Raw genomic sequence first — 24,955 nt, 5'->3', positions numbered from 1 at the left:
TAATTCATACATTAAGTTAAAATTATATTCAATTTCTCAATCATTCTATCAAGAAATTACTACAAGTGTTGCCTTGATGAATAACTGTATGAATTTATAATTATACTAAAGGATTAAAAGAGTAAACAAAATATTAAGGTAAGTTGGAAAGGCACCTATCAGCAACACCACCCATGTCAAGTTAGTTTGGTGTTATCATACTAATTCCAGTTTAACAAAAGATATTTCAGAAGGGATATGGTTTCATCCTTCTTTTCTCATTATAATTTCAATGAGAGAGTAAAATATTCTGACCTCCTCTAATTCAGAGACAGATCAGAAGACAGCTTGAAGATTGTTTAAAAAGATAAAAAAATATCAATTTATTTTATGACACCTATATCATATGTATATATTAATACACAGAAGCATCAAGGCTCTTTCAATAAAATGTGAACAAATTTCTGCAACATTTTCAATATTCTTATTCCTACACTTCTGAAATGGTTTAATACACACAAAGTGATTACACTATTAAATGGCAATTTTAGGTATAGCAGATATTGCAATCTGTAGTTCTGCATTACCTTCTGTTTTGATGTTGTGTAGGATGATTCGGTATTCTTCTTTTTCTTCCGGAATATGGTCATCCAGCAAGTGGACATATAATGTTGTATTCAATATTCCCTATAAATGTTATTGATAAACTGATTAGTCATTAGCATAAAGAGTACAAGTAATACCATTCTATCATATGTATTTTGAGCAATACCTTTAAGAAATGCCAAGTTAAATACTAAAAACTATAAATTCCCTGCCTTTTAATCATATCAAAACAAGGAAGACTGCTTTAAAAGCATACTTATTTTGTAAGCTCACTTCAAATTACATTATTCTCTTGTAGCCATTAGATTTTCTTATGGACTCACCTCAGGAAAAAAGAGAATTCCAGAATAGTATTCAAAATTTTGTTCTATGTTATGTCCAACTATCTTCCACTCAACAGTAACATTTCCCAGCCCTGGAGCAGTTCTTACAACATGGAATTGCAGTTGTTCTCCTAGGAACAAAGGACAAAATGCAATATTTTTGGATTTCTTCTTCTACAATTCAACTATTAAAATGAAAACAAAAAAAAAAAACCACTTTAACTGTGATTAATTTTAATGTAAAACTTTAATATTTTTAATAGTGAGCTTCCCAGTAGTTATGTACTACCTTTTTTTTTTTTTTAACATTGAAACAAAACCCTCACAAATCTGAACTCTTTCCTCGTGGGTTTTTATGAATTCAGTTCATTCTCAGAAAGAACTGTCAAAATATAAAGAAACTTGGTACATAATCATAACTGCTATCAAAATATGTACAAAAGAAGAGCAGTATCTGTTTGTGAACTACATACAGAATAAGTGCCCTACACACAGTTTTAACACAGTTTTCTACAGCAGCTAACTGGCATGGAATAGACATGTTCCTAACATCTGCAGTGTCTTGTGACTTCAAATAGTGCATGTGTAAAAATGCTTGCAATTACCTGGAAGTTCCATTTATGTGAGTTTGAATTTAAAAATGTTATCAGTTTCTGGATGTTTGAAAACATCCAGAAAAAAAAAATCATAATTTTAAAAGGACAGTATTTAGAAGTAAAACATTAATGTTTGTTAATTTAAAATTTATCTTTAATAATTTATTATAATTTCAGAGATAATAAGTATCAAATGAAAACATGCATCTGTAAGAAGTAATTATGCTATTTTTTCCACATTTATAATATTTAACTAAATGGTCAGTTAGAGAGTGAATTCTTCAAAAAGTTTTGAAAAATTAAGAAAATTTAGATTATTATAAAGTATGAAATATTTATATAAATTTATATAAAATAAATTTGGCATAAAATTAAATATTTTAAATATATGCATGGAAAATTACATATTATATTAATACAAAATTGATTCTCAGGTAACATTGCTAAAATTATGCAATATATTTCCATTGGAGGAGAGATATTTATTTATAATACATAAGTGTATTGCTTCTGTACATCAACAGCATTTTCCCAGTTCACAGAATGGAAGTTTGCCAGCATATAACTGTCGAATGAATTTTCAATGACATGAAATACACAGAAATTTACAATATTGAGGGGCTTCAAAATAATCATGTAAGCTTACATCCATCTTCAACTGACTGAAAACTGCTTTCTTAGTATTGCTATAACTTTATTTCAATTGTTTTGCTTATGCAAAATTGGTAATAATTCCATCTTTTAATTTGTGTCATGTACACACTTAAAAGCTATCCTACTGAGAAACACTGAGATACATCTGTGAAAGGGAAAGAGAAGATGTGGTGTTAGGTTATGTTCTTAGTCCATGGCATACAGAATAGAGCAGCACAGCTACTCTCACTGACCTTGTAACTCAAAGAACACCAAATTATTATACTGCAGGACAGTACTGTATATCTAAAACAGGCAGAAAAAAATTGATCACTTTCTGGACATGTTCTCTGTTTGCTAAGGAAATATTTGAGGGATGCCAATATATTGACTATGAATGAGATAGATATAAACAACAAACTTCAAAAGACCTTAAGAAACGGAAAAATAAAATTGCAAAGAAGTAAAACAAAAATTTTATACACCAATTTTCCAATATGTAGCATTAGTATCTTATCAGTCTCATTATTTCAGACTTCATTTAAGCCTTGTTTTAAGTTGCCTACACTACTTCTAAGAGAACAAAGGAATTCAAAATTTATTGACATCACAAGAATTCTGTTTCTACAGTCAGATATCTGAGGACAGACTGAAAATTTACTGGTTCCCCTAAGGCTAATTTTTCATATAATTTAACACTGTCCTGAAATCTGTTTATCCTATTAGAGAATTTTGCACATCCATTGCTAACAAATTTGACAGAAAATAATTACTTTAGTATCATCACAGAACATACAATATATACAATGGTTATTTCAATGCAACATTATGTAATACAACAAATTTTCACTGAAGACTGTAAAATACTCCAAGATACAGAACCCTGATACACTGTAATCTAAGCACCAAGAAGAAACCTGAAGTACAATTCATCTCAATTAAAGACTCTCCAGCGCTCAGCTACTGACTCATGTAAAACTCAGCCAGCTTTACCAAAATCTTTGTTATTCCTATCCAGTAAGAAATACTAACATAAATACAAATCGATCTCTGAAGATTGAAAGTATTATTAGGTTAATTTCCCTATTTTGTCTTATGGGTTGAATTTTTTTTTTAATATTTTACCATTTTAAATCTTTCTTTAGATTTCTGCCTTAATCAAGGAGAAGGAGACCAAGTCAATTCTCTTCTTGTTCTTAATTTCAAGCTATTGCAGTGTGCTTTCATCCAATTCAGTCATAGCCATACAACTGTTGCCTGTTCTGCCTGTACTTAAATGCTGCCCTTGCCCTCAGTATGGTGATTGTGTGAATTGAATACATGCAGGTAACACCAGGACAGCCATGATCCACCACTGAAGTGTGAAGAAAAGATTTATTCCATTACGTAACTTTCAAAACAGAGACACTAATACTGCTAAACTTATTCCATATTAGCAGGGCAAAAAGTGCCAGGCCTGAGCACTGTGTTAGATATGAAAAGGCCTGACAATGCACAAATCCTTCACCAGGCTGTGGCTCCACCACCCCTCTTAACTCCCTTCCCTGCTTACAGAGAGGTCCAAGTCTTTGGGAAAGGCTTTTAAGACTTTAACAACATCCTGTTATCTTCTGTGAGAAAAATCCATTCCTTTTTGGTTGACAGCCAAAAATCCAGAGTGAACACAAATACCTGAATTTTCTCACACTGAGTATTTTTTAACATCTTCCATCTGCAGGGTTGGTCTTTAAGTAAAAATAATTCTAAAATGAACTTATTTTTCTTATTTTTTTTTTCCTCATCAATGTTCAGTTTTTCAAATCTTTCCTCCCCACAGGGATAAATAATATGAACAGTTTGAAAAAAAGACTGAGTTGCTTAACAGAAACTATTCAATAATATAATAAATATAAAAGATAATGCTATTTGGATTTATGCTTAATGTTTGTCTTCATAAGAAAAAACTTTATAATGAAAATGAAGTAAAAACACTGAAATCATACGAAGGCCTTAGCTCATTCCTCTTTTTTAAATCAAAGTGAACTAGTTTGGCTGTTTTTTCTTGCTATAATGCAGTGCAATTAATTGTTTTTCACAAGCTGAAGGAACTGCAATCAGTTATAGCACAATATACATCCTATACATAGCAGAGTATTTCAGCTCCGGGTAAAAGCTTTCAGCTTCAGCATGACTAATATTTAACCAGTGGAAAGTACTTAATGTCTTCACAACCTTGGGGAATGGGATGGTTTGAATTAATTCCTTGGGCTCATTAATAGCTGTTCTTAGACTGCCAGAATGCGGCTGGCTGGCCAGGCAGATCAGAGCCACTAATGTGGAGTAATAAAGGATGGAAACTAGGCACAACAGAATTAACACAAACTGTATCTAAACAAAACCCAAAAGCTTATGGTGTCCTTTCATTATAGGAAAAAACCAGACCATGTCCTTTTGAGACAGACTGTTTCTTCCAATAAAAAATTCATTGCATGCATTCTTCGATAGCAAATTTGTGTTAGTTTTCTCTACCCATCAGTTTACACATCAGAAAAATTTGAGATTGCAATACACTGATATTCCAGCAAAGGCTAACAAGAACAGTCATCATTTGTATTATTACATTCTGTCCGATGCAGAACCACACCACCTCTAGGTAAAACATGAAATGTTCTCTTAAAACACTGCTAGACACTAGATATCCAACTATTATCAGTGTCAAAAGTCATGACTGAGTGATGACATCAAGATTGTCACACCCCTAAAATGAGCTGCTATAAAAAATATGAAGAGAAACTTTAGAAAGATGGAAGATTCTTTTCCTCTTTTATTTCTGTGGGAATATTTTCTAGATAACTAAAAACTAATTTTAAGTCAGTGATAGATAATATTTGCTTAGGATTAGCAATTGGTCTGAATGATGGAGGTTATATATAGTTCTGGAATCTGGTATAAATGAATGAGAAATGCTAAAAGGAGCTTAGAAATGCAATGACAATAGAAGCAAGGTATAATCTTCAGAAAAAGGAAGGGAAAGAACAAATGGTGAAAAAAGGGTTTGGAAATAGTCTATTCATCTTTTCCATAGATTTCATTTAAGTGCTATGTTTGCAAGAGTAAAAAATCCAAAGAATTGTGTGCTAAGTATGTGGTTATTCTCTGCTGGCATTCTCTGAACGGTGATGCAATCACTGAATAGTTATCAACAGAAAGCACAGAAATGGAAGCTGATGTTAATCAAACTGAGTGTGGTCAACCCACAGAACCCACCTTCACGACCAATAACGGACCTTCCAGCTGTCTGGAAGCTAATGATTCCTGCCACATTGTCACTTGCCAGGATAACCACTGTGACAGTGTTGAAACTGGGCAGAATCCTACTCCCTCCTTCGGTATGCACCAGGCTGATTATGATGCTTTCATTATCCTCTGGCTCCGGATCATCTAAAATGGTCAGTGTGACCATCTTTTTTGTTTCACCTAAAAGTAAAATAACATATACATACTTATATGTTCACATGAAAATCACCTTTAAAAAGATGCAATCATCTACTCTAGTAGTAAATACTTAACTAATTTAAAAAAGGACATGAAGAATCTTTGCTTATTTACCTGTCTAGAAGTTACTGCATGTTTTTATGAAAATTTATTCAATTACTAATGAAATGTTATATTAGGCAATTTAATTTAAAAATTATTAAATATACTCTGTAAAAATTAACAATGTCGGCATAATTTCTGAATGCCTAGAATTCTTATTTGCTTTATAAGTTCTCTGGTATTCAAATTTTAATTAGAAAAGATGAATATAATTCTTGTAAAAAGAATTACCAAGTGAAAACATTTTTCTGATGTTACATACAGACATGTGTACATGAAATTTGACTATATATTTACTGGAACAGGAAATGCATTAAAGTGGGCTGTCATTCTATAAGTTACATGTCTTCTGGAATATCAAAGAATGACAATGTAAGCAGCAAACACAATCAATTACCAATCTCTATAATACATTACAATTTGCAACAGAATCCTATTGGTCATTGTATGTTCCTAACATACTAATTATCAGTTTACCCCATACATATATTTTTTGTTATATTGCCTTTCAAAGTATTTTGAAAACAAATTTAATAAACCTATAAATGCTAATATAATTACACGACAGCTTCCAAATCACTCCTGGCAACCCTTCATTTAAGCTCAGATAATTTAGCAAACTAAATTAACACTAGAATCTTTACTAGGCACCCACAAATTGTTTTTAAAACAATAGTTCAATTGTCTCAGACTTTGAAAATATAAAATACATCCTTCATGTTGCAGAGTGCTTAAAAAATGCCTGACGTAGATGTGTCTTATTTGCAATTTTTAAACTATCTTGTTATGCTATGAAATCAATAAAATCTCAGAATCTAAAAAGATATATCATTAAAAATTAGTACTGTATTGTGAAGATAAGAACAAAAGACTACTTAGGCCTGATTTTCATTTTTATTATCTTTGATACAACACCTATTTCAGCATTATTATTCTTTATTTATTTAGTAAAAATGTTATCCATATAATGCACACTGCAGTACTTCTTAAAGAATACTTAAATATTTATACTTTTCATCTTTTTTTTTTTTTAGTCTTTGTGGTCTTTGTGTGTGTGTTTTGTGTGTTTGTTTTGTGTTTTCTTTAGTTTTAGGCAAGAGAAGTTAATGCTAAACCTAGCCTTACCTTCAGCAAACACCAGAATCTCACCAACACCCACAAAATCCAAGTTTGGGGTAGCAGTTCCACCAACAACACGCCATTCCACTGCCACCTGTCCCAGGCTGCCTTCTGTCCTGTCTATCATTAGCTGCACGCTGGCCTGAGGACATTCTTCTACTTCAATATATAGACCTTTCTCTGTTGCATTGGGACTTACACTATAGATCTTAAATACTCCAAAGGCATCCCCATTCATCATTATAATAACTGTGGAAGTATTTGGCTGTCCAATAGTTGGTTGATTTTTTAAGCTGGCTGAGATGTTTAATAGTTCAACTTTCAACAGGGATACAGTGAATTTTTCATCCAGCTCTGGCAGGCTGTCAGGGAGTATGGTAACTGTGAGATTTGCAAACTCTTCCCCTTCCTGCATGATGGCCCACTGTCCTGTGATAGGTTCATAATCACTGCCAGCAATGGCTTGTGTGCTAAACAGAATGGATGCACTGCTGATGTTTTTCTTGTAGGTCCATAATCCTGACATGTTAGTTAATGGCCCGATCTCTGTTGTCAGCCAGAGGCAGAGAGGAATCTCAGAGGCACTGGAAAATGTAAAGGCTGAACATGCTTGTTCTTTTAGGCACTGAGTTGCACAGGCATACAGTGGGTCACTTGCTGCTGACACATTCACTCTGGTCTTGGATGGCTGGTCAGGAATTCCTTGTACAGGAGACTTGTAATAGGCCAGTATATCCTCACCTTGCTCAATGGCAAGAGCTACAACGTCAGTCTCAGAAGTGCTGTAAAATATTTGCAGCTGACCAAACCTTCCCCCACTAAAAGACATTAAAATAAAAATGTTATGTTAGCTGGTGAAGCATGTCTAATATTCTGTATGTTACTGGGTCAAGAATAAAAATTAACAAAATCAACTAATGCCTTCTGAATTGATGAAAAGTTACAAATAGCTAATTAAAGTGACTTCCCTTGAAGCTAGTACTGGAATAACTGAGCAGTTGGGTTTTTTGGAGAGCAAGTTTGATTGTTTATAGCTTGGGTAGCATGCATGTTTGCAAACATTTGTTTCTAGGAGTTAACAGTCTTCCCAGGACCGTCAAGGAAGAAAAAGCCTTTTTTGTCTAACATTGTTATCATCCCTCTGAGGTGTCCAGGATATCATACTTCACATGCAAAACCTGTTCTGCTTTTCATTTTGTCTTCCATCACACAACATTTGATACATTTTTTCCTTCAGTTCACATCACAGGAACAGGCTGGTTGCTGGTTTGCAGCTGTAAATGGCTTGTCATTTAACAGGCAAAATAAAAACTTCAAGTACATAGGGTACACTGGGTTTACGCTATACATTTATTACATTTGTACTTTATATACATTTCTAACAAGGAGACATCTAGTTCAAAATCAATGTATATGAAAAAAAAGCTGGCAGAACAAGAAATTGATGCAAATACCTATACAAGGGTGTGACATATAAAATTATTGCCAGAAAAATACTCAACAAAAAACAAACCAAACCAAAACAACAACAACAACAACAACAAAAGAGATTCAAAATCAGCCAATATTATACAGACCTTCTCCTGACTGATATATTTGCAAGTAAATTTATTTCTAGTGGCTCCTGAATTTGATATGAGGATTGATGAAAGAAAACTGTGCCATAAGGATTATCATTGGCAGGTATAACAATATTTGCCACGCCATCTAACCCGATAGCACCACCATTGGAGGCCTGAGTTAATTCAATCTGGACAATCTCAAAAAGAAAAAGAAGAAGAACAAATAATGCAGCTAAATAATTTTTGCCATTTCTAAAAATAATCACAAGCAAAATAAAATCTGAACTTGTTGCAGCTTCCTGCCGTAACATTTCTTGCTTTGATCTGCACACATTTCTTACACAAGTTAAAACTCTAATACTGTTCAAGAGAGACATAACTGCTCTACTTACTTCTTCTACTTCTGGAACATCATCAGCCAGGATTTCCAACAGCAACATCTGAACGGTTTCCCCAGGGGCAAAAGTAATATTACCCATGGCAACTTGTAAGTCATCATCAGCAGGATGCCCATTAATGGTAGCAGCCCACTGAATAGTAACGTTACCCAGTGTCCCAGCATTGCGGATTATTGGCAGATTTATGGTTACTGATCCAAATTCAGGCTCCTCCACAGTGAATTCGGTATTCTGAAAAACTGACGTACACCACAGGGAGATGCAGTGCATTAAAAAAATATTGAAAATAAATATATCTGTTTCTGAAGTACAGAGTTTTATTTTACTTGCTTGCATTTACTTGCACAGGTAAACCCCTTTTAATCATGTTTAAACCTAAAAGCAGACTTTCAATACTGATATTTTCATCTGCAGAGAAAATTAGCATGAAAATTAGGCACTCACTCCGAAAATCTATTCCAATACACCTATTGTTTGAGCCTAAACATGAACTGTTTCTAAGGTCTTAGAATATAATTTCATAATTATTCCCAGCAAAGAAATTCTTTGGCACTTATTGAAGAAATAAATTATAACTATTTAACATGGAATATGTTAAGTAGAAATCGCTGGTTTTTAGAATCACAAAATGGGTCATGTTGGAAGGCACCACTGTAGATCATCTGATTCAAGCTCCCTGCTCAACTAGGGTCATCCCAGAGCACAATGGCACAGGAATGTGTCCAGACAGTTCTTAGATGTTTCTACTAAAGGAGATTCCACAACCTCTCTGGGCAACCTGTTCCAGTGCATCATTACCTGCACAGTAAAGAAGGTCTTCCTCATGTTCAGGTGAACTTCCTGGGCATCAGTTTCTGCCTGTTGCCTCGTTTTACTGCTTGGTGCCAACAAACAATCAGAGCCTCCAAGAGGCTCAATTCTTCTGTTATAGTCAAGGCCCATTACTCCTTTATTGCATGTTTTAATTCAGTTCATCTTATATTTTCCTTTATTGTCCATACCTACATTTCTACTTCTGAATGTTTTTATTCAGCTGCCAAGTTGCAGCTCCCTCACAAACCCTCAGAAAAAAATGTTAAGGAAGAAAGAAAATATGTACTCCTTTACCAAAGGATCCAAATGGGTCATCAGAAGCCTCAATAGTTATGACTGCCCTCGTCAAAGATCCAAGCAAGGCTCCTCCTGTTGTTTGGTTCAGCAGCTGAACATAAAATGACTCCTCAAGTTCAGGATTGATATCATTAATTATATAAATTGGCACAGCTTTACTTGTTTCCCCTTCTAGTAAGACAACATCTGATGAAGCTACACTGTAGTCCTCACCTAGATTTGTAGATGAAAAAATCCAAAATAATAAAACACAGATAAAATCAATGCTTTATTGTTCAGTGTGGTGAACATTAGCATTAATACCTATTTTCTCTTTGCTTAACAGGCATTTCTCTGTGTTTTTATGGTGTCTTTTCCTTTATCTTTAGACCCAAAACTATTTTTTCTTTATTTATTAATTTATATCCAGTTGCATTTTAGATGTCTGGATGGATCAAAATAAAACTTGGCTGACCAAAAGAGAAAGAATCTGAACCGTTAGACCAAGAGGTAGTTACCAAAGGTCCATTATTGTCTGTTGTTTACAATGTCACACTACCAAGATGTTTCTGTCTTTGATTTATAATTGCTGTCCTGCTTTCCAAGAGATAAAAGTGAAACAGAAGCGCCTTGTCAAAGCAGATTTCAGTAAAGGACACCTTTTATGTGTCAACTTCATTTTAGGCAAACTTGTCTCAACTATCTAGAGAAACATCTGTTATACACAAGATCACAGCTCTGCTTCAGAAACTAATTGAAGGCATACTCTGATATAAATCTAGCTACACTCTGTTACATAAAAATGAAATTAAAAGAACATGCATCACCCACCTAATCAGTTTTGACATAGCTGAAATACAGTGCACTCAATTTAAAACTGTCTAAGTAATCCTAGAGACTTCATAATTTTTCTCCTTTCTTTATGTACCTTCTCTACAGCAGGGCCCAACTGGAGAAGTTTACAGATTTTCCCACATTTTTTTCACAGCTAAGTCCCCAGCTCTTACTTCCTCTCCAATAAGCTCAACTAACCAATAAATGATGGGTTTAAATATGTACATGGGACTAAATTGTTTTTACATATACTACTATAGCATTTTGGGGGGAGGGAAGTGAGGGGGTGTTTAAGTGGTGGTGTGCTAAGTAAACAAACTAAGTAAACAAACACCCCAATTCCTTCTTTCACTTCACTCTTAGGTTCTCCAGTGATAATGTGTAAACTTTCCCCTAGGTCTTAGATTCTTATTTGCTAAGCACAGTCAATGCCTTACTACTTCATATTTTATACTTGTTCCATAACCGAGTATTCATTACACACTTGCTTGTTTCAGCTTTAACAAAGGCTGCATAGTTCTGCTATTCTGCTTTCTTACCAGCTGTTGCAGTTATTGGCATCGCTTTAAATTTCACAGAAACATCTGAAAATATTCCCCCAGTTCTGGTCACATTAATGATTGGTCCGACATAGTTTTCAGCAACTCGCACAGCTGAAGCTGAAAGCTGAAGTGTTCCAAAAGCATCATCATTGGCATCGATAATCACATGAGCTATTGTCTCACCCACTAAACCAAGTCGAGGAGAATTTATAACTGAAATAAAAAGAAAACTTTGTGAGCAGTACCTGAAATGCTTACTATTCATGGCTACGGAGTTTATAGGCAAACATGTAACTTTAGCTGTCTCTAGTTTTCATGAAAAATATCTTTTTTGCACTTGGACAAAGCATAACTACAAACCACACCAAAATACATGTGTTTAAATTAAGTTCTGGCAGAAAATCTGAATATATGCTGTGGAGCATACAAGCCATAATTTTTTTTAAAAGATGAACTATTGTGAATTTATTTATTCATCCATAAGACTAATAATAAGATCAATACAGTTCACAATAAGTTCAGTTTTACTTTTGATATGATGAAATATAAGTAAGATTTCAACTCCAAGTGGACTTATATTTGAAGATACCCTTTAATCTGTGAGCAAGGGCAGCAATTAGACATCCCAAGAATCTCTGAAGCACAAATCAGGCTGTAATGACCTGAATTTATCTAAGTGAGAAAATAAGTAAAAATTGTCAACACTAAGAAAACTGTGTGTCATTGATCCTCCATCTGTTTTTTTAAATAAGACTTTTTTGTAGTTTAATTTAAAAAATTAGCTTAGTCATTTCCTACTACTGAACTTCCAGAAACAATACTAAATAAGCAGGTATTAGTGCACAAACAAATATTGTAATATATTTGGCCTGAAACACTTTGCATAAGACAATGCAAAAAGGATAAAGAAATACTCATGCTTTTCCAATAAAATAGTGTGCCAAAGGAAATAAAAGTCAACAGGCAAAAGTCAGGCAACTGAGATATCTTAACTACACAGAGTTTGGCAGAGGTAAAGTGTTCATTTGTCTTGCTGCAGTTTTTCCTGTTATATATAAATACTAACCTTCATAGTTAAATTGTAGGTTTCATGTAAGACACTTACTTGGCCGATCCTGAGCTTTCTTGATCAAAACAACACTGCTTAGCTCCACAAAAATGGATTCTGACCTCTCAGGATCATCATCATCCAAAATAGGCAAGGATATTGTGGCCTCGGTTTCATTGGTTGCAAAGATCACATAACCTGTAACAGGTATATAGTCTTTTCCCTCTACTGCTCTGACAACATCAGGTGGAAGAAAGGGTAACTTTTCTTCATCACCAATAGTTCTGTATTTCACCATTACTGTACCAAGGAGACCACCGCATCTCACAACTGTCAGAGAGACATTTTTTGTTTCTTCCTCAATTTTTATTGGTCTGTTTTGCTCAGAAAAGATGAAGACTCCATATGGATCATCATTTGCTAAAATAGTTAATGTTGCATTAGTATGATATCCAAGACGACCAAGGGAGACATTGATGATCAAGACTGAAAACGTCTTGTCCAGTTCAGGAATATCATCAGGAGAAACCTGTAATGTAATATTTGCTCTCACTTGGCCAACATCAAATGTCACATTCCCATCTGTGGAGATCAGGTCGTTGGTGAGATCGCAGATTATGATCCAATACAATGTCACCTGAGATAAGGTCCCATGACTTCTCACAACCTAAGAAAAACAAATAAAGATGTGCATATTTTTGTTCTATGAGAAAGAAACATAGAAGTGTGAAATGCAATTAAGCAAAGACAACATGATTAATTAAAGATATGTCAGTGTTTTAAAAGCATGTAATTTTTATTATCTTAGCTCTGCAGAATTTGTATTACCAACGCTTATTTTAGACAGCAGTCCCTTGATCCTTGATTCTAAATAAGTAGAAGATTTTAAGTTTTTTGATATTATTATTATTATTATTATTATTATTATTATTATTATTATTATTATTATTATTATTATTATTATTATTATTATTTTAGTTTCAAGCTGAATAATATACATTAGCAAACACTGCATGAATGGAAAAACAAAAACTCACAAAGTTGTTCTAAACCCCATTGACTAATGACAAAAGCATCAGAGAACACTAGTAAAAACAGACAGAAGAGTAAAATGCAGGAATATGAGACTCAAAGCTTTCTAACCTGCAGCACAACATTGCTATCTCCATCCTCAGGCTCAGTTCCATTCACTGAAATGGACTCAGCACTGAACTCAAACACACCATGAGCATCATCTGAAGCCTCAATAGTCACAAGGATGTGGGATGCAATTCCCAAGCTAGCTGTTAAATGAGAGTTCCAAAAAGGGTTATTTTTATCTCTCATATTTTCTTATATGAAAGAATGCAGCTGAAGAAATATGCTACAAAAATACAAAAGAGAGTATGAAGTATCTGTACTGTTTATCTTTGTTTTTTTCTTCTTAAAATGCATGATAACTCCCTGTATGTAAAAGGAGCTGACTTTCAGTAAGGTAGTCCTCTCAGTCCTTCTATGGAACTATGCAACAACAAAAAAAAGTATTCTTTAAAGGGAAGAACCAAAATAAAATTACAGATTTAATGAATGAAAATGGAGCAGTATTTAGGACAGTGAGGAGTTATACTGTAGACCACAGCATGAGAGAAAAGACAAGACGAATGCAGATCTCATCCTGACATAAGCTGGAATGAAAAAAAATATAACTAAAAAAACCTACCAAGTCAAGTAAATCCTACTTCTAAAGATATTGTCTTGGGTGACATAATTTACTGCTCAGAGAGAAAAAAAGAGTCTGGCACTTAAGGAAACCATTCCTGGAAACAAGTAAAAGGGAAACAGAATGTCAAAGAAAAAAAAAAAAAAAGAAAAAATAGAAAAAAAAAAAAGAAAAATAAAAGAAAAATAAAAGAAAAGAAAAAAAAAGAAAAAAGAATAAAAGAAAAAATATTACTTTACTGGCATAAGGGTGCTCATATAACATTTTTACATTTTTCAGGTTTTCATTTGAAGTCCTAGATGCATAGGGTTTTGCCATATATTCTATGTTATTTCTTCATTTTGTATTTTTATCAATATTAATTATCATTGTTTTCTCCATATCATGACATAAATAAAAACATGAAGAAATGAAAGAGGAAAAATAAAAAAGATCAAATTATTTCATTAAAAAATCTAATGCGACTTACTTTTCTTTAAGAGTATTTTTGCCATGAAGGGTAAACTATACATAGAATATCACATAGTATCAAAGCATACAATCAGGTAGTTTTAAAATTGCCTTCAACTTTAAAAGTGCCTTTGTTTTTTCCTCCCAGGAGATGCTCAGACAAAGATAATTTTGTAAGCTTTAATTCTGAAATTGCTATATTGTGTTTTACAATATAGTTTTGATTATATAAGAGCCTGTTGTACTCTGCTTTACATTAAGCACTGCTTGCTAATGAAATAACACCTAAGTTAAAATGGAAAGAATTTTTTTTGGTAAAACTTAATTTTAAATCTAAATTAATAATCTCTAACTGCATGTAAAGAAAGTTGAATCAAGCATAATAATTTATGACAGCTATTACACTTATAAATAAAATATAGGATTAATCAAAAAAGCTTACCATGTTGAGGGACAGTTGAAAGGAAGAAATCCATGTTTCCATCACCACTACCACTTCCATCATTTCTAAAGAGCTCAGCAACTTTAAGATGACAGACATACAGATATATACATATACATACATTTATAAATAAAGGGAAAGCAGAAAGTAATTCAAACATTTCTGGATAACACAAAAAGACAGAGGTGTTTCTAGGAAAGTGTCAATTTTCAAAATGAATTTCTCCTAAAAGCCAGAAAAAACATTGAACATGCTACACCTTGTTTAATTTATTGCACTGGAATTGTAAAAGGAAGACAGAAGGAAAGAAAACACATACAACTTTATCTTCTTTTTAACCTTTCTTTCTGTGTTCCCTCTCTCTCAATCCTCATGGAGAAATTAGAAATGGGGCAGAGAGGAGAGGGAAGAAGTGGGTAAACCCTGTGAAATCCTCTTACTCTAACATTTTCTCACAAATCAAAAACTTGCGCCAGAAAGTTGAAAAAAATTTGGTTGAAAAAATTTGGCAGCTTAACTGATGGAGCCTTTATTCTAAGTTTTGTGCTTGCAGTGGTGTTGGAAAGCTCCAAAAGATTATGTTGAGGAGGTGTCTGCATCCAGTAAATTACCAAAGTTAGCTGTAAGTTTTCTAACCAAAATAAGTGAAAGACAAAAGTCCGCCTAACTGAAACGACTACTTGACCAAAAATTTCACAGGCATGAAAACTCAAACTTTTATCAAAATAATCCTAGCATGACACATTGCAGAACAGACATTCATGTTAATATGATGTAACTTTCCAGAAGGTATCACACTTGCAATTCTGAATTGCTTAGAAAAATATCAGTTCAAAAGGCACTTTATGGCTCTCAATATTTTCAATTAGTTCTTCTCCCCCAACCAGGAGAAATGTACGTTAAAAACTTTTTGCAATGGAAATAAATTCCATAAAGCAAAATTGATTTTATGTGGCAGGGGCACTGATGCTTGCCAACAGCTGTAAGACTAACGTCTCACAGCAGGATTTATGCTAGCTTCTAGCTACTTCTCCAACTCAGCTAAACTCTCTGGGCATCTCAAAACCCACAATTTTCTAATGCTATAATCTATTTGAATAAGCTATGAGCCAGTTTATTGCAATTTCTCCAGTTTCATTAAAGTGAAACTGGAGAAGCACATCTTTGGCTGTTAAACCTTAAGTACTGAAAACTTAGGAAAAAAAAAAGAATTTTTTTTTACATTACTTTATTTCCTTCTATCAACTATGGAATTATGTAATTTAAAAAGCAGCAATTGCCTTTGAATGTATGGTAGTAATATACTTTGAGATCTGATTGTTTACAACAGTGATCAACAAAACATCTGAAGGACAGTTTTTTCCTTAAAAGAATTGCTGCTTTCTGGAGTGTGTGTCTTTAGAAATGACATGGAAGTAGTTCACAAGGTTAGAGTTTAAGCGATAAATAAAGATCACAAAAATACAACCAGTGGGTTGATATATGAGCCTTACCTCCTCCCTCTGGGTTCAACAGCTCCACTTTAAAAGTTTTTTCTAGTTCAGGAATAGAATTGTCGGTGATGTTAACAGTAATGTACTTGTATCTTTCTCCAGGCTGAAATTCCATTGACCCCCAAACAGCCTGAAATATGACAGCTCTTCACAGTTTTGTTCAAGTTTAGTGTTTTCATCCAAATGAAAAAAGAAATACAACCTCAATTCTTTTTCTCTTTATCAAAACATCTACTTTTCTTCACTTTAACTAAAAAATCTGCTGAGTCTTTGTTATAAGAAATAGCAATCTAAATTCACTGAATTATAAGCATCTTCATTTATCTACATTTTTCTGCACAAACAGCAGTCAGACAAGAAAACAAATACTTATAAGCTATGTTGTTGAATATGTACAAATCCTAGTAAGTACAAACATAATCTTCACCTGCATATGCACTTGTATGGTCATATAAAATCTGATATACTTAGAAACAATAGGAAATATCTATTTTTGCTGCATTGACAATTTTTAAAAGGATATCAAAATCAAACCCAAGGGCTTTTCTTAGGAAACACAACACGCTGCACAGAAAGGAGGCAAAATGCACACAGTGGGTTATATTTGTATATTACTATGCATCAATCACAACACCATAATAGAACAAACTGTTTCTTTGAAAAGAATCACAGCAGAGCTAAAATATTCAAACTGATGGCTATTTCTAGGATAAATAGCTTTAATTAAATTCTAAAATAATTACACCCCTTGGCAACGGCCATACCTGATAATCTTTAGGACTGAAAGCTGTAAGTGGCACTGTCCTGTATTCCATAAGAACTGTTCCAAGAAGCCCTTGTGCACGAACTACCAATAATCTGACATGTCCCACTTCTTCTTTGACAGTGATATGGGGCACAGTAGAGGCTGGCAGAATCATTTCATCACTGGGCTGAGGAGGTGGCCCCACCGAGAACTGCAGTAGGCCTGAAAGACAAAAATTATTATTTTCATGGCTTCTCATATAAAATTCAAATTATAATAATAAAAATTAATAGAAATATTTATAATATCTATATTTAATGTTTATGACATTTTAAACATATTAAGATGCCCTTGTGACTCAATCATGCTATTTCCAGGAATGTACTATGTACCATTCTCTCTCTCACTGATACTCATGTTAGTCTTAAAAAAACTATTTCACAAGAATGAATTCAACGTTTCCCAAAAGAACCCTAACGTCATAATATCGGGTACTTATTGGTATAATAATAGGCATGCTTAAATGTCTCTCTCTGTTACAAATTCTCATTTCACAATAACTACCATAAAATCAACAACATGCAATGTGGTTTTCTTGCAAATGGGGACGATCCCATGTTTGGTCCAGGAAGCTTTAATTCCTTTTTTGTAGTATTCTCAAGAGTAAGTAATGTGACTTTCATTCTTGTATAAAAATTATGAATTAATCTCAAGTTATATAAAGTGTAATACTTGACATTGCTTCCTCATCTATCTAGGCTAGGCAAATTTTTTACCTCTTGAGCTAGAAGTACATATAAATCTGCAATAAGACTGTATCATCTTCAACATTGTTACCATATGGGTGGTCACTGGCTTTAATGCTGATATCAGTAGTTTCCTTTTCTGGATCTATACTTGCTCCACTGGTAGGCGTTGAACCTAGTTTTCCATCTCCAGACACTGCAGAGACTAATGTCACACGGAAATATTCATTTAGCTCTGGAATGTCATCATCAATGACATGCAAATTTAAGACCTAGAGAAGGACCAAATAATGGAGAAATCAAAGTATGAAACATACATCCCTTAAGAGTTTTATGACCCTTTTAAACAATTAAGTTTTTAGTCAAGCAGCTGTATCTGCTCTGAGTTCAGAAAGAAATTAGAGAAATAGAGAAAATTATTGCCCTCCAAATTATTTAACCTTATGATAATAAGTTTAGAATACCAATTCCAAAAACATCTTTACCAAGTTGTCACAGACTTTACAGCAATTATCTAATTTAGTGAGCAAGTGAAGTGAGCTTTTAATGTCATCTGAACTTGAGATTACAGATCATACTACCCTGTCACATAATCTGTCACATAATCTGCTCGGCATAAACTATAATTTAATCTCAGACCATTCCAATTTCCCATATAACATGATAAGATTTGACAAATATATAGGAGAAAAAATTTAGGAAGCTGATGTAGAGCCACGGGAATGAGTAGTTTAAAAATGTCAATGGAAATTCTCTTAAGATTTTTCACCTGATGAGCAACTGCTCCCAGTCTGTTTCTTAGGGCCATGACCATTGGGTTCTCTGTATGTAGACTATATTGGACCACATAGCAATTGAGCAAGAGGGTTCCCCAGGTCTTTTCTACCACTTTATAAATTCAAGACTCATCCATGCTGCCAGACTGGAAAAGCTTGGCAAACTTAACTTTAAGTGACTCTATGTAATGCAGTAATACGTTTCAGTAGAGAATTAAAGCTGAATAAACTGCCAGGAGCATACTATTTTCCAAAATCACAATTTTTTGCCAAGCTGTAATCAGTTACATTGTTTAACTGGGACCAAATCCACAGCTCTAAGTGAGTCACTGGGATCTTTTCAAATTATATCAGTAGGTTTCACTCAGTCCCTACTGACTTCAACAGCATGACAGAAGCAAAATTAAAGACAGCATTTTCTACTATCAATCCACCCTTTCTATTTAACAAACACTAATAAAAACCACTCATGAACTTTCTACAATATTGTGGTTCCACACTTCTTTTTCAAATACATGTGAAATTCCCATGCTGTGGGTTGGGGTAAAATTCACAGAAATAGATTAATCAAAAGGGACAGAATGTGGCTAACAGTTGCAAGACATTTGATTACAGCAGTGAATTTGACTGCTGTCTATTTAACTGTTGTAGAGATAAAACTGATCTCCACAACTCGGATCAAAACCTGATCATATTCTAATTCCAGAAGTCATTGGATCCACTATTCAAGCCCAGGACTACCTATACTTGAAGTATATGCATAGGCATAGATATATCTAATATATAGATATATGTAAACATATCTTATGGGCAATTATTTGTATTTAAACATTCATGCATGCACAGTAATGCCTGAAGTGAGATTCATACAGATATATAGGTGTCTATCCTGTCACTCGTTAGATGTCAAAGATGAAATAAACCTTGCAAAATGTAATAAAAACCATGTGAAGAAAAGACTCTAGTATGGAAATCAGTCAAGCATCCTCAGAAGGTGTATTCCAAGCAGGTTTGCAAAGGACAGGATGAATAGTTAATAGGAAGGTAGGGTTTACCTCTGATCTCTGCCAAGGAAGGAATGTGATAGTGCCACTGCTGTTAGAAAAATCGTTAAGGGAGTAATTAATGCCCCCGGAATCAACCTGTGAGATAATGTAATTTATATACACATAGTCTAGGGCGCCCCTTGTTCGCTCCACGACACAGGATATAGTGGAACCTTCATCAGCAGCCTGGAAGAAAGCAAGAAATTGACATATTTGTTATGATCAAAGCAAATTAAGGGAATAACTGTAAAAGGTTGAATTCTCTAATGCTATTCAAATGCTCAGCAATTCTTTATTGCTGTCATGTTACTTTCAGCACTTCTGGAGTGACAGGAAGCTGAAACTGGTGTTGATGGTGGTCAGAACAATCTCAATGGAAATTGCAATAGCTCCTAGCATCTCCCTAAGGTCAGCCAGTAACTGTGTACCCTGTTGTTTCTTTTGGACACAAAAACAGAATCAATGTTTGGAATGTGTACATCAGAAGCAAAAGACTATACTGTTTTATATTAACGACAGTTATTTTCATTTTAATTTAAAGAAAGATTTGGATTCATCCTTCCCCTGACTAAAAACACTATGGAAAAAAATAGATACATTTAAATTAAACTATACAATTATCATTCAGGAAAAAACTGAAGAACTTTTTGGGCTACAGTACCCTTTGCAATTCTGTATTCACAAAGAACATGCCCTTAGCAGCAACAATTTCACACATTTGGAACAAATCAGGTATTGATACTGGCAAAGTGTATAAAAAATTTATGATCATCAAACTAAAATAGAAAATCATTTTATTTGAAAGTTGACATCAGAATGACTAAAGCTATCTTAAGTATTAGGTAAATTTCAGAGCTGTTGTATAGCACAGTGCAGATACTGAATATGCCTCCAGCTGCTTAACAGACACAGACATAAAGAAATTAAACTAGTGATAAACAATGCTATAAGATAAAGGCGAAGCAATTAACATGCCACATAAATTTTTAATCTTGCTTCATGGTTGATTGCTGATCTGTGACATCACAGAATTATCAGATGCATTGGAAACTGAAGGAATCCATTATGGTAGCAGATGGTAGGCACCTGGAAAGCAAACTGAACCAAACCAAAAACTATCATCAGTCAGGCAAGATGGTTGCCTTCAAACATATCATAATGAATTCAGATAGAAAGGGTGCATTTAAGAGGTTGTCATAAGAGCTCCCAAATTTGAAAGCATTATGAATTTTTTTCCAAAATAATCTAATAATAATATAAATGGGTATCATGTCTTTCTCCCTAATAATGACTAAAAAACTAAAAAATTAATTACAATTATTTCAATCCCCTCAAAAAAAGAATCAAGTTTATACACTGCATATATGGTGGTCACCTCCATATTTAATTTTTAAAAACAGTAACTTCCAGCCACTATTAAGTGAATTCATATCAAATAAGATGATGAAAATGATGATGATTTAATTTAAGGGAGGAAGAGATTGGAACAGAACTCAGGAGAAACAATTGCTGCACAGCACAATCGCACAGCACGTGCTGACCAATTTCCAAACAATGACCAACTGCATTCCAGGTAACTCCCTCAGTTTATACACTGGACATGACATTCTGTAATATGGAATGTTCTTTTGGCCAGTTCAGGTCAGCTGTCCTGGACATGCTCCTTCCCATTTTTTTCTGAAGCTCCTCACTAGCTGAGCATGAGACACAGAAAAGTCTTCAACTCAGGTGAAGCCGTACTTAGCAACAGCCAAACCATCCTTGTGATATCAACATTATTCTCATCCTGAATCCAAAACATAGAACTGTACCAGATACTAAGAAGAAAATGAACTCTCTCTAAGATGACATCAGGTTACAGTCTCAGAAGCTACAGAAGTAGAGGAAAAAAACTGTTCTAGGAAATTTTAAGCCTTAGTCTTCAGTTTATTAAATAAAATAAATTTTCTTAATAAAAATAATTTGGAGGGGATTTAAAAAAAGTAGTATTGGAAATGCTAGAGTGACTGAGGCTGTATAAACAGAACTTACACAATTCCAAATTCTAGAAAATTTTGCTTGACTACAAAAACTAAAAATGTAGAATCAAGGCCCTTCAAAGGTTAGTTAGCCTTACCATTAGTTTGATTGTGTCTAAAATTTATCCTGTATGAGCATCTTACCTCAGGAATACATGCTCCAGTGAAGCCAAATAAACCATTAGCATTATCACTTTTCTGTATTCTTAATCTTGCTGTTGTGTTTTCTTCTGAAATTCGAGCTCCACCACACACAGAAACGAGCTTTAGGATGAATAACTCCTCTCCTTCTTCCTCTTTGTCATCCTTTGCAGATACAATGAAAGATTTATTGGTTTCTCCTTGCCGATACTCCAAATATCCAGAGACAGGGTGTACATCACTCTTTGCAGGAGTTGCATGGAGTTCATAGATCTCTGCTTGTGTCAGTTTTCTCTCATAAAGCCTTACATCCTGCATTAAACCTGTGTACCTGCTGTTGCCATTGATTCCTGCTCCAATTCTCACTATTCCTGGACCTGAGAAGAAAATCAGAATTTTTCTCATGTTATTAGGTTCAAAATAACTAATAGACATAATTATTTAATAATCTATGGTAAATTGTTTATTGTCCCTGGGTTAGTAATCATATTGATCTTGAAAGGTAGACTGGGAGGCTCCTGAAGCCTCATCTCAGTGTTACAGGTAGATCATTACAGGTCAAATAACTCCATCCTAGATGGTTCTTGTTTTTCATCCTACTAATTCTATCTGCACATTGTCATCATCCCTTATCTTAGTGAATCTTGGAAACTTCTCTCTTTCCATTAAAAAATTTCAAAGACAGCTGCAGTCCATTTCAATTTTGTTTTTCCAAACACTTGCTTTACCCATTTTATATCTTTGTATATTTAATATGTCCTCTGCTAAGACAGAGAATCCATTCTGATGATCAGAGTATTAGCCACACAGGACATGCTTGTACCCTCATGCACTGAAAGACAGGGTTAGGAAATGTAGACCAAGTTCTAAGCACTGTTTTCAACTGCTTTAACATTTCTTTCTCTCCAAAAAATTATTATATTCAGCAAATCAGAGGATGACAGTTCTCTTTTTCACAAATAAACTAAGCTGGTAGCTCATACTCATCCCTATCACTCTAAAGCATAAAGAACATATCTCTTCAGCTGTTTTATGATTTGGAAGGAAGTGTGCCACTGAGTGTCACTTCTAGAAACAAGCAACCACAACTGCTAATGGTCCCAAGACGTATGGCAGAGGATGGTGAGAAAAGTCAGGCTACAGTACCACTGTAGTATCCAATATTAAATGGTGAGAGATTAAAAAATTAGCTTATACTTGTAGTATCTCCAGACAGAGCTTTATGCTTGTGCACATATATGCATTTAGATGTATATGCATTTAACATCACTGCATATTTTTAAATTTTTCTTCTTTGATTACAGAGGACCCTGTACTCAAGAATTTGATAATCATACACTGCCTATCCCCATGAAAGAAACTGATGGGGAGAGAAAGAAAGGAAAAAGAGGAGATTACTGCTATGAAAAAAAAGCACATGGAAGAGTGAGGAAATGCAAAAGAAAGAGCAAACATATATGTATCCCCACCATACAATACCTGCCTTTTAAAAGAAATTATTATGATGCTCACTGCTACACTATTTGAGTGTAGAAGTGCATAATGGTTATGTATGATTAAGCCACATCTAGGAATATCAAGTTAGAGGAACTGAAGCACATATGCTAAGGTTATTTGGAACATCATTAAACATATGGGCAAAATTTTCATATACCATGTAAATACATGCTTAAGTAAATCTAAACCCTAAAAATCCCATTGCTTACAAAGTAATGGTTTAGCTGTAATATAATACACAAGTAGAATAAAAAATATTATTGTATTTTGTTTCAGAAATCAAGAGAAAAAATTCTTTCTTAGCCACAGTACTGTAAATCTAATCAAAATCTTAATTGTAAATATATATAACTATTGTATAGTTATATATCTATAAGCCTACATGTAGAAATGTAATTATTAATTACAAGCTCCCTTACAGTTCTGATGATTTTTGAAAATTTCCCAGCTCTTACTTCTATTTATATGGTTTTTGAAACTTCCTAGAATTTTCTATTAATTGCTTTTAACTAACTAATCAGACATAATAATTTCTGAATCTTGCACACATCTTTCAAGGAGCTAGATTTTTCCATATTTTGCAGAACTTCACATATGAAGAAAAACAATACAACCTATTGCCTCACCATCAGCAATTGCTTCTCCTTTAAGGCTCTTAATTCCTCCTAGAACTGGAATTCCATCCATGTAAAATTCAATTATACTTTCATCCAGAGTAATCAGAATGTGAAGCCAAGTACTTTCATCGAGATATTTCAGGACTGCTGCTTTGGCTATGTATGTCATATAGGATCCTAATGCAGTATAATGAAGCACTACAGAAACATGAGAATCATTTGTTTGGACTTTCACACCATAATACAAGGTCCCATTGCCATCATCCTTTTCAACTATATAACCATCAGTATTGACATTAGGAATTAACCATGCTGAAAATGTAAAATTAGTTACTGCAGTATTTCCATCGTATGGGTACTCCAGACCAATAATTCCAAATGCATCCTCTTTTCCACTGAAATACAAAGCATCTGTTCCACTGTGATGGCGTCTCATGTGTGGCTGAGATTGCACTGAACTTGGAAATGATCCCAGCAACAAGAAGTCCACCATTGGTGGTAATCCAGTTTGAAACGTACTGGACAGTATTTCCCAACCTAAACGGACAACACCAAAAGTGCCTTGATGTCTCCAGATGGTGAAGTCTGTAATATAGGAAAGATCATCTTCAGAAAGAATATCTTCTGCTATCTCTCTGTCCTGACTCTCTGGATCTATAACGAAGACTCCAAAAGGGTCATCATTGAAAGGGATCATCACAGTTACAGCAAGGCTTGTGTCAGACAACTGCCCACCAGGACCCGGAGACCCACCTATATAATGGAAGTGAAGAGTAAAAGTTACTGGTCTGAAAAAAATTACTAAGTATTTAAAAATACTTAAACAAAACACCTTTTTAAATAGGCCTAAATCTTCTTTAAAGTCTCTGAACTCAGAAAAATTTCTCCAAATTTAGGATTAACATAAATTAACCGTTTTGGTTTTAAAACACTATAGAGAACATTTTCATAGAAAACAAGACGTTATTTTTCAATTGCAG

The 24,955-nt window shown here is 34.0% G+C and overlaps 1 protein-coding gene across 1 annotated transcript in view; it reads right to left on the bottom strand.

The window, feature by feature from the left end:
- The window catches only part of ADGRV1 (adhesion G protein-coupled receptor V1), a gene marked incomplete at its 5' end in the record, with an annotated part of 277,332 nt that overhangs the window by 209,434 nt on the left and 42,943 nt on the right, over positions 1 to 24,955 (bottom strand). Inside the window, 17 exons of the mRNA XM_084224720.1 lie at positions 567 to 666; positions 909 to 1,039; positions 5,384 to 5,593; positions 6,839 to 7,650; positions 8,410 to 8,591; positions 8,787 to 9,031; positions 9,900 to 10,115; positions 11,255 to 11,470; positions 12,363 to 12,972; positions 13,449 to 13,588; positions 14,897 to 14,977; positions 16,390 to 16,519; positions 17,154 to 17,356; positions 17,972 to 18,152; positions 19,712 to 19,888; positions 21,865 to 22,238; positions 23,985 to 24,728. Of these exons, the coding sequence (XP_084080846.1) occupies positions 567 to 666; positions 909 to 1,039; positions 5,384 to 5,593; positions 6,839 to 7,650; positions 8,410 to 8,591; positions 8,787 to 9,031; positions 9,900 to 10,115; positions 11,255 to 11,470; positions 12,363 to 12,972; positions 13,449 to 13,588; positions 14,897 to 14,977; positions 16,390 to 16,519; positions 17,154 to 17,356; positions 17,972 to 18,152; positions 19,712 to 19,888; positions 21,865 to 22,238; positions 23,985 to 24,728 (4,752 nt within the window). The remainder of the gene's footprint in view (positions 1 to 566; positions 667 to 908; positions 1,040 to 5,383; positions 5,594 to 6,838; positions 7,651 to 8,409; positions 8,592 to 8,786; positions 9,032 to 9,899; positions 10,116 to 11,254; positions 11,471 to 12,362; positions 12,973 to 13,448; positions 13,589 to 14,896; positions 14,978 to 16,389; positions 16,520 to 17,153; positions 17,357 to 17,971; positions 18,153 to 19,711; positions 19,889 to 21,864; positions 22,239 to 23,984; positions 24,729 to 24,955) is intronic.

The sequence above is a fragment of the Fringilla coelebs genome (assembly GCF_963513975.1).
Source record: "Fringilla coelebs genome assembly, chromosome: Z".
Taxonomy (NCBI): domain Eukaryota; kingdom Metazoa; phylum Chordata; class Aves; order Passeriformes; family Fringillidae; genus Fringilla; species Fringilla coelebs.
Note: the sequence above shows the minus strand (reverse complement) of the source record. Positions and strands in the feature narration are given on the sequence as shown.